General features: G+C 34.1%; 1 protein-coding gene across 2 annotated transcripts in view; it reads right to left on the bottom strand.

Moving 5' to 3' along the window:
* Positions 1 to 11,278, bottom strand: part of VAV3 (vav 3 guanine nucleotide exchange factor) — a 436,414-nt gene that overhangs the window by 47,987 nt on the left and 377,149 nt on the right. For both annotated transcript variants that reach the window (XM_010830944.1, XM_010830945.1), the window contains exon 21: positions 8,288 to 8,353. In XM_010830944.1, the coding sequence (XP_010829246.1) occupies positions 8,288 to 8,353 (66 nt within the window). The remainder of the gene's footprint in view (positions 1 to 8,287; positions 8,354 to 11,278) is intronic.

The following is an 11,278-nucleotide window of genomic DNA, read 5'->3' as shown; positions in this document are numbered from 1 at the left end:
GTGTTACAAAGTGTTCTAATTTCATTCTTTTACAAGTGGTTGATCAGTTTTCCCAGCACCACTTGTTAAAGAGATTGTCTTTTCTCCATTGCATATTCTTGCCTCCTTTGTCAAAGATAAGGTGTCCATAGGTACGTGGGTTTATCTCTGGGCTTTCTATTTTGTTCCATTGATCTATATTTCTGTTGTTGTGCCAGTACCATACTGTCTTGATGACTGTGGCTTTGTAGTAGAGCCTGAAGTCAGGCAGGTTGATTCCTCCAGTTCCATTCTTCTTACTCAAGATTGCTTTGGCTATTCGAAGTTTTTTTGTATTTCCATACAAATTGTGGAATTATTTGTTCTAGCTCTGTGAAAAATACCATTGGTAGCTTGATAGGGATTGCATTGGGATATAGATTGCTTTGGGAAGTATACTCATTTTCACTATATTGATTCTTCTGATCAATGAACATGATATATTTCTCCATCTATTAGTGTCCTCTTTGATTTCTTTCACCAGTGTTTTATAGTTTTCTATATACAGGTCTTTTGTTTCTTTAGGTAGATACATTCCTAAGTATTTTATTCTTTTCGTTGCAATGGTGAATGGAATTGTTTCCTTAATTTCTCTTTCTATTTTCTCATTATTAGTGTATAGGAATGCAAGGGATTTCTGTAGTGTTGGTTTTATATTCTGCAACTTTACTATATTCATTGATTACCTCTAGTAATTTTCTGGTGGAGTCTTAGGGTTTTCCATGTAGAGGATCATGTCATCTGCAAACAGTGAGAGTTTTACTTCTTCTTTTCCAATTTGGATTCCTTTTATTTCTTTTTCTGCTCTGATTGCTGTGGCCAAAACTTCCAAAACTATGTTGAATAGTAGTGGTGAGAGTGGACACCCTTGTCTTGTTCCTAACTTCAGGGGAAATGCTTTCAATTTTTCACCATTGAGGATAATGTTTGCTGTGGGTTTGTCATATATAGCTTTTATTATGTTGAGGTATGTTCCTTCTATTCCTGCTTTATGGAGAGTTTTTATCATAAATAGATGTTGAATTTTGTCAAAGGCTTTCTCTGCATCTACTGAGATAATCATATGGCTTTTATTTTTCAACTTGTTAATGTGGTGTATTACACTGATTTGTGGATATTGAAGAATCCTTACATCCCTGGGATAAAGCCTACTTGGTAATGGAGTATGCCCCTTTAATTTCTTCAACCATATTAAATATACAGTTTTGAACTTAGTATCTGATAATTGAATTATCTGCTATCCTTGTGAATATAATTCCTCATGTTATTGTTTTGTTGATTTTTCCTTAAGATGCGTTTATTTCCTCATAAATGTAATGATTTCAAATTGTGAATTTATAATCCCTGTAACTTTATCTGTAGAAATTGTTTGCGGTACGAATCTAGAGAGATGGGTACTTGCATTGAGAAAATAAGTCAATGTGTAATCATCTTATGTTTCTTTTAAATTTTTATTTTATATTTGAGTATTATTGATTAACAATGTTGTTAGTTTCATGTGTACAGCAAAGTGATCCAGTTATACACGCATCTATTGTTTTTAAAATTCTTTTCCCATTTAGGTTGTTATGAGTATTGAGCAGAGTTCCCTGTGCTATACAGTATAATCCTGTTGCTTATTTATTTTAAAAGTAACAGTGTGTATATATCAATCCCAAACTCCCAATTATACCTCCCCATCCCACCCTTTCCCATGGTAAACGTAAGTTTGTTTTCTAATTCGGTGAGTCTGTTCCTGTTTTGTAACTAAATTCTTTTTTTCTTCCCTTAGAGTCTACATATAAGCAATATCATTGATATTTGTCTTTCTGTGTCTGACTTAATATGATTATCTTCAGGTTGATCCATGTTGCTGTAAATAGCATTATTACATTTTTTTAATGACTATGAAATATTCCATTGCATATATGTGCCACATCTTCTTTGTCCATTCCTCTGTCAGTGGACAGTTCGGTTGCTTCCATGTTCTGGCTCTTGCAAACAGTGCTGCAATGAACATTGGGATGCATGTATCTTTTTGAACCATGGTTTTCTCTGGATATATGCCCAGGAGTGGGATTGCTTGGTATGGTAACTCCATTTTTAGGTTTTTAAGGAACCTCCATACATAATTCCATAATGGCTGCAACAATATCCATAGTGTAGGAGGGTTCCCTTTTTCTCCACACCCTCTCCAGCATTTATTATTTGTAGACTTTGATGATGGCCATTCTTACTGGTGTGAGGTGATATCTCATTGTATGATAGTTTTGATTTGCATTCCTCTTAATAATTACTGATGTTGAGCATCTTTGATTTGCATTTCTCTAATAGTGATGCTGTGTCTTTGGGCCATCTATATGTCTTCTTTGCAGAAATGAGTACTAGATCTTCTGCTTATTGATAGATTAGGTTGTTGTTTGATATTGAGCTGCATGAACTATTTGTAAATTTTGGAGATTAATCTTTTGTCAGTCAAATCATTTGCAAATATTTTCTCCCATTCTATGGGTTACCTTCTCATTTTTTTAAGATTTCCTTTGCTGTGCAGATGCTTTTGAATTTAATTAGGTTCCATTTGCTTATTTTTGTTTCTATTTCCATTACTCTAAGAGGATCAAAAAAGTTGTTGCTGTGATTTGTGCTAAGGAGTATTTTGCCTATGTTTTCCACTAAGAGTTTTATAGTATTCAGTCTTACATTTGAGTTTTAACCCATTTTAAATGGGTTATTTTTATGTATAGTTTAGAGAATATTCTAATTTCATTCTTTTACATGTAGCTTTCCAGTTTTCCCAGTACCACTTATTGAAGAGACTTTCTCCTCACCACTGAATATTCTGGTCTCCTTTGTCATAGAATAGGTGACCATAGCTGAGCGGGGTTATCTCTAGACTTTATGTCCTTTTACAGTAATCTATAATTTTGTTTTTGTGCTAGTACCAAGCTGTTCTGATTTCTGTAGCTTTATAGTAAATAGTCTGGAGTCAGGGAGCCTGATTCCTCCGACTCTTTCTTTATCAAGATTGCTTTAGCTATTCAGGGTCTTTTGTGTTTTCACACAAATTAAATTTTTTTTTGTCCTAATTATATGAAAACTGCCATTGGTAATTTGATAGGGATTGCACTGAATCTGTAGTTTGCCTTGAGTAGTATAGTCATTTTAACAATATTGATTATTTCAGTCTAAGAACATGGTATATCTTTCCATCTGTTTGTCATCTTTGATTTCTTTCATCAGGTCTTATAATTTTTGGAGTATAGGCTTTTGCCTCCTTAGATATGTTTCTTCCAAAGCATTTTATTCTTTTTGATGCAATGGTAAATGGAACTGTTTTTTAAATTTCTCTTCCTATTCTTTTGTTATTAGTGTATGGAAATGCAGTAGATTTCTGTGTATTAATTTTGTATCCTGCAACTTTACCAAATTCACTGATGAGCTCTAGCAGTCTTCTGGTAGCATCATTAGCATTTTCTACATACAATATCATGTCATCTGCAAATAGTGACAATTTTACTTCTTCTTTCCCAATTTGGATTCCTTTTATTTCTTTTTCTTTTCTTTTCTTTTTTTTTAAATTTAATTTAATTTTATTTTTTAACTTTACAATATTGTATTGGTTCTTTTTCTTTTCTGACTGCTGTGGTTAGGACTTCCAAAACTGTGTAGAATACAAGTGTCAAAAATGATATCCTTGCCGTATTCCTGATCTTAGAGGAAATGCTTTCAGTTTTTCCCCACTGAGTACGATGCTAGCTGCAGGTTTATCATATATGGCCTTTATTATGTTGAAATATGTTCCATCAGTGACCACTTTCTGGAAAGTTTTTATCATAAATGGGTGTTGACTTTTTCAAAGGCTTTTTCTGCATCTATTGAGATGATCATATGGTTTTTATTCAATTTGTTTATGTAGTGTATCACACTGATTTGTGCATATTTAAAAACTCTTGCATTCCTGGGATTAATCCCACTTGACCATGCTATATGATACTTCTAATATATTATTGGAGTCAGTTTGCTAGTATTTTGTTGAGGGATTTTATGTCTGTGTTCATCAGTGACATTGCCTCTTTTTGCAGCATTTTTGTCTAACTTTATCAGGGTAATGGTGGCTTCATAGAATGAACTTGGGAGTATTCCTCCCTCTGCAATTTTTGGAAGGGTTTCAGAAGGATAGGTATTAACTCTTCTCTAAATGTTTGGTAAGATTTGCCTGTGAAGCCATCTGTTCCTGGCCTTTTGTTTACTGGGAGTTTTTGTTTTTGTTTTTTAAATCACAGTTTCAATTTCAGTACTTGTGATTTGTCTGTTCATATTTTCTCTTTCTTCCTGGTTCAGTCTAAGGATATTGTACCTTCCTAAGGATTTGTCCATTTCTTCTTGGTTGTCCATTTTGTTGGCATTTCATTATCCTTTGTATTTCTGTGCTGTCTGTTGTAACTTCTCCTTTTACATTTTTAATTTTATTGATTTGAACCCTTCCCCATTTTTGTTGCTGAGTCTGGCTAGAGGTTTATTAATTTTGTTTATCTTTCTAAAGAGCAAGGTTTTAGTTTCACTGATCTTTTATATTGTTTCTTCATCTCTATTTCTTCTATTTCTTCATCTCTGATATTTATGATTTTTTCCTTCTAAAAGGAAACTTTGAGTTTTGTTTTTTCCTCTTTTCCTAGATGCTCTAGGCGTAAGATTAGGTTGTTTGAGATTTTTCTTGTTTCCTGAAGTAAGATTGTATTGCTATGAACTTTTGTCTTAGGACTACTTTTGCTTCATCTCATAGTTTGAACATCATGCTTTCATTTTTGTTTGTCACTGTATATTTTTATTTCCTCTTTAATTTCTTCAGAAATCCAATGGTTGTTTACTAGCATATTGTTTAGCTTCCAAGTGTTGTGTTTTTTACAGTTGTTTTCGCCTGGTAATTTATTTCTTATCTCATAGTGCTGTGATCAGAAAAAATGCTTGATATGATTTCAGTTTTCTTAAACTTACCTAGGCTCTCCTTGTGGCCCAGCATGTTATAAATATGGAGAATGTTTCATGTGCACTTAAGAAGAATGTATATCCTGATGATTTTAGATGGAATGCTCTATAAATATCAATTAAGTCCCTTGGTTGACTCTGTCATTTAAGGCTTGTGCTTCCTTATTGATTTTCTGTCTAGATGATTTTTCCATTGATGAAAGTGGGGTGTTAAGTCCCCCAACTATTAATATGTTACTGTTGGTTTCTCCTTTTATGGCTGTTAGTATTTGCCTCATATATTGACATCCTCCTATCCTGGGTGCATGTATATTTACAATTGTTTTATCTTCTTGGATTGATCCTTGATCATTGTGTCCTTCTTTGCTCTTATAATAGTCTTTGTTTTAAAGCCTTATTTTGTTTGATACGAGTATAGCTACTCCAGTTTTCTTCTGATTCCCTTTGTATGGAAAAAAATATGTCCATCCCCTTAATTTCAGTCTGTATGTGTCCCTAGATCTGAAGTGAGTCTTTTAAAAGCAGCATGTATATGGGTTTTGTTTTTGTATCCATTCAGCCAGTCTACATCTTTTGGTTGGAATATTTAATCTGTTTATGTTTAAGGTAATTATCAATAAATATGTATGCTCTACTGTTTCTAGCTTAGAATTATTTAGGTCACAAAGGTACTATGACTTCCAACCCCTCACATGTGTGGTCTTTGGATTTAAAGTTAAGAATTCTTTAGAGGACAGTATGGTACTGGCACAAAAGCAGAAATATAGACCAATAAAACAAGACAGAAAGCCCAGAGATAAATCCATGCACCTATGGGCACCTTGTCTTTGACAAAGGAGACAAGAATACACAATGGAGAAAAGACAGTCTCTTCAATAAGTGGTGATGGGAAAGCTGCACAGCTACATGTAAAAGAATGAAATTAGAATACTTTCTAACATGACACACAAAGATAAACTCAAAATGGATTAAAGACCTAAATATAAAAATTCTTAGGGGAGAGAAAAAAAATTTTTTTTTCCTTTCCAACCAAATGCTTTCTTTTTCTTTCTAATCAAGGCCCAAGCAAAGATAAGGATATCATCTTCTGTAAGATCGTTTTCTTCTCATTCACCTACTGAAGGCTCTGGAATTCAGAGATACCCAAGTCTACCTTGTGCTGTAGCTCCAGGCTTTGTCTCCAAGTATCATATTGGCAGAAGTAATAAAACTGTCTCTTTTATGTTCTTCCTGTGTTTTCCCTCCTTCTAAATATTTACCTTAATTTGACCTACAACCAACAAATGAATCTATAATATCACTAAGTAAAACAGTAAAATTTTAATAGCTATTTATTAATTTTAAGCTATAAAAACAATTATATTTAGTTGGTAATCCAACTCATAATTGTGTGTTCCTACAACTCTTTATCAGCTTAAAATCCTAAGCATATTTCTTTTTCCAGTAACCAGTTCACCAAATACCATTCACTATGATCCTACAAGCTGATTCAATTAGCATCTGCCACTGATAACTGCCTACATTGAGTTAGGGACTTTGTTTGTTTTTTCACTCCTTTGCTCTTTCATACAACAAAAATATGTTAAATACCTGCTCTGTGATAGACTATTCCTAAAATAAAACTTCAAATGCTCATTTTATGCTATATTCAAGGAGCTGTGGAAGGTAAACAGTATGTGGGACATGAAATGCTTAGTAGTTTTGATTTGATGTCTTTGCTGTGCTTAGTTGCTCAGTTGTGTCTGACTCTTTGCAACCCCACGGACTGTGGCCCATCAGGGCTCTAGTCCCTGGGGATTCTCCTGGCAAGAATAATGGAGTGGGTTGCCTTGCCCTCTTCCAGGGGATCTTCCCAACCCAGGGATCAAACCCAGGTATCCCACATTGCAGGCATATTCTTTACCATCTGAGCCACCAGGGAAACCCAGTTGATGTCTTTAGGTTTCCAAATCTTAATTTTCGGCTACATGCCTACATATAAATATCATTTCTTTAAGCATAGGAAGACTTAATGATGTTCATATAAATGACAGAAAACTGGCTAAACAATCATTTTTGCTTATCTAATAAAATGAATGGTATCAAGCTTCAGTGATTTTTTTCAAGATATAACAGGCTAAATAATATAGGAAATTGGATCATAGAGCCAACAGAAATAGCAAGACCTTTTTTTATATTCATTTTGCTTTTGAAATTTAATTAATCTTGAATGAGTTGAGTAAATTATTCTTCAGATTACATCTGAGGTCAAGGATGGCAGACATTCCCATTATTAATTAATATTAAAAAGAATGTTCAGTTTAGAAATCTCAGAAGGACCAAAATTTGGCAAGCAAGATAGTTCAAGGTTTTTATTCCCTCCAAACCATTAATTGCATTATATTAGTATCAGGAAAAAAATTTCATTTACTTAGAGTTAAAAACTTAAAGTTTCATATAAAAATCTACTCTAAACATCAAATTCTGATGATTAAATATTATGCTAAATAGAAATTTATAAATTTCATGAAGCATTAGGGAGTACATTTTATGTGACATTCATCCATAATAATATTTGAGTAAATATTCACTCTTCTTGTATTTGCCTAATGTGTTTGATGTTTTCAGACAATATCATTATGACACTAAATAAACAGTTATGACAAACTAGAGCACAGAAAAATGTATAATAGTAAGATATTTGACTGGAGAATCTGTGGACTTTCATGCTTTCTAGCATGCTTTCAAACACACTAGTTGAAGTGCAATATCTCTGTAACTCAAAGTGACTGGAAATAGATTAGATCCTCACCTTGGCTTCCCTGATAGCTCAGTTGGTAAAGAGTCCACCTGCAATGCAGGAGACACTGGTTCAATTCCTGGGTTGGGAAGATCCCCTGGAGAAGGGATAGGCTACCCACTCCAGTATTCTGGCCTGGAGAATTACATGGACTGTGTAATCTATGGGGGTCGCAAAGACTTGGACATGACTGAGCGACCTTCGCCTTTAATTCTTACCTCAGAGGGAAAAGGGAAATTAGTACAATATATGTGATAGGTAGCTTTAGTTTATTCCTTCTAAAACCTGGTAAAATTTTTAGTTTTATTCCAACAAACAAAAAAATACTAAAAAGTTCCTCTTTCATATATTCCGTTAACATTTAAAAATGTTTTCTGATAATGGAGTTATGATTTTGGTATGTAATATTATTAATAAGAAAATATAAGTTAATGAGGGACCAGACCAATATCCTTTGTATATTCTTGTATAATTAACTACAGCATCAAAAAATAAAGTAGAAAGAAATAAAATACTCATACTTACACATGGGCAAGGCTTGACAGCATCACTCGGAAAAAATCCAACCTCTCCAGATGTTAGATTTCTACCCTAAATTAGAAAAAAAAATGCCAATGTTGAGAACAAATTTACCATAACGATAATCCTGTAATGGTAGATAAATCTTCAGAATTACTTCCACATTGTACCGAATCCTAGCATTAACTTACGATAGCTCAGGAAGGGAAACATAAGCAGAAAGGTTGTAAAATTGTTAAAACTAATAATGTAACTATACACCTAAAGCAACTAGAAAAAGAAGAAATGAAGCACCCCAGGGTTAGTAGAAGGAAAGAAATCATAAAAATTAGGGCAGAAATAAATGCAAAAGAAACAAAGGAGACCATAGCCAAAATCAACAAAGCTAAAAGCTGGTTCTTTGATAAGATAAATAAAATAGATGAACCATTAGCCAGACTCATCAAGAAACAAAGCGAGAAGAATCAAATCAACAAAATTAGAAATGAAGAAGGAGAAATCACAACAGACAACACAGAAATACAAAAGATCATAAAACACTACTATCAGCAACTATATGCCAATAAAGTGGAAAACTTGGAAGAAATGGACAAATTCTTAGAAAAGTATAACTTTCCAAAACTGAACCAGGGAGAAATAGAAAATATTAACAGAACCATCACAAGCACGGAAATCGAAACTGTAATCAGAAATCTTCCAGCAAACAAAAGCCCAGGACCAGACGGCTTCACAGCTGAATTCTACCAAAAATTTAAAGAAGAGCTAACACCTATCCTACACAAACACTTCCAGAAAATTGCAGAGGAAGGCAAAGTTCCAAACTCATTCTATGAGGCCACAATCACCCTAATACCAAAACCAAAGATGCCACACACACACACACACAAACTACAGGCCAATATCACTGATGAACATAGATGGAAAAATCCTTAACAAAATTCTAGCAAACAGAACATCAAAACAACAACATATTAAAAAGATCATACATCATGACCAAGTGGGTTTTATCCCAGGAATGCAAGGACTCTTCAATATTTGCAAATCAATCAATATGATACACCACATTAACAATGTGAAAGATAAAAACCATATGATTATCTCAAAAGATGCAGAGAAAGCCTTTGACAAAATTCAACATCCATTTATGATAAAAACCCTCCAGAAAGCAGGCACAGAAGGAACATACCTCAACATAATAAAAGCCATACATTATAAACCCACAGCAAACATTATCCTCAATGGTGAAAAACTGAAAGCATTTCCCCTAAAGTCAGGAACAAGAGAAGGGTGCCCACTCTCACCACTACTATTTAACGTAGCTTTGGAAGTTTTGCCACAGCAATCAGAAAAGAAAAAGAATAAAAGGAACCAGATTGGAAAAGAAGAAGTAAAACTCTGTTTGCAGATGACATGATCTTCTATGTAGAAAACCATAAAGACTCCACCAGAAAATTACTAGAGCCAATCAATGAATATAGTAAAGTTGCAGGACATACAATTAACAGAGAAATTCCATGCATTCCTATACACTAACAATGAGAAAACAGAGAGAAAAATTAAGGAAACAATTCCATTCACGATTGCAACGAAAAAAATAAAATACTTAGGAATAAATCTACCTAAAGAAACAAAAGACCTATATATATAAAACTACAAAACACTGATGAAAGAAATCAAAGATGACAAAAATAGATGGAGAAATATACCATGTTCATAGATCAGAAGAATCAATATAGTGAAAATGAGTATACTTCCCAAAGCAATCTATAGATTCAATGCAATCCCTACCAACGGTGTTTTTCAGAGAACTAGAACAAATAATTTCACAATTTGTATGGAAATACAAAAAAAAAAACTTGAATAGCCAATGCAATCTTGAGAAAGAATAATGGAACTGGAGGAATCAACCTACCTGACTTCAGGCTATACTACAAAGCAACAGTCATTAAGACAGTATGGTACTGGCACAAACAAAGAAACATAGATCAATGGAACAAAATAGAAAGCCCAGAGATAAATCCACGCACCTATGGACACCTTATCTTTGACAAAGGAGGCAAGAATATGCAATGGAGAAAAGACGATCTCTTGCACACATGGTGTTGGGAAAACTGATCAACCACTTGTAAAAGAATGAAACTAGAACACTTCCTAACACCATACACAAAAATAAACTCAAAATGTATTAAACATCTAAATATAAGACCAGAAACTATAAAACTCCTAGAGGAAAACATAGGCAAAACACTCTCTGACATAAATCATAGCACAATCCTCTATGACCCACCTCCCAGAGTAATGGAAATAAAAGCAAAAATAAACAAATGGGACCTAATTAAACTTAAAAACTTTTGCACAACGAAGGAAACTATAAGCATGGTGAAAAGACAGCCTTCAGAATGGGAGGAAATAAGCAAATGAAGCAACTGACAAAGAATTAATCTCAAAAATAGAAAAGCAGCTCATGCAGCTCATTTCCACTTGATCTTAGCCAAAAGGCCGAGAAGTGATGCAGCTCAATTCCAGAAAAATAAGCGACCCAATCAAAAAAATGGGCCAAAGAACTAAACAGACAGTTGTCCAAAGAAGACATACATATGGCTAACAAACACATGAAAAGATGCTCAGCATCACTCATTATCAGAGAAATGCAAATCAAAACCACAATGAGGTACCATCTCATGACAGTCAGAATGGCTGCTATCAAAAAGTCTACAAACAATAAATGCTGGAGAGTGTGCAGAGAAAAAGGAACCCTCTTATACTGTTGGTGGGAATGCAAACTAGTACAGTCACTATGGAGAACAGTGTGGAGATTCCTTAAAAAACTGGAAATAGAACTGGCATACGACCCAGCAATCCCACTGCTGGACATACACACCAAGGAAACCAGAATTGAAAGAGACACGTGTACCCCAGTGTTCATTGCAGCACTGTTTACAATAGCCAGGACATGGAAGCAACCTAGATGTCCTTCAGCAGATGAATGGATAAGAA

Source organism: Bison bison, unplaced genomic scaffold, assembly GCF_000754665.1.
Source record: "Bison bison bison isolate TAMUID 2011002044 unplaced genomic scaffold, Bison_UMD1.0 scf7180017864519, whole genome shotgun sequence".
NCBI lineage: Eukaryota > Metazoa > Chordata > Mammalia > Artiodactyla > Bovidae > Bison > Bison bison.
Note: the sequence above shows the minus strand (reverse complement) of the source record. Positions and strands in the feature narration are given on the sequence as shown.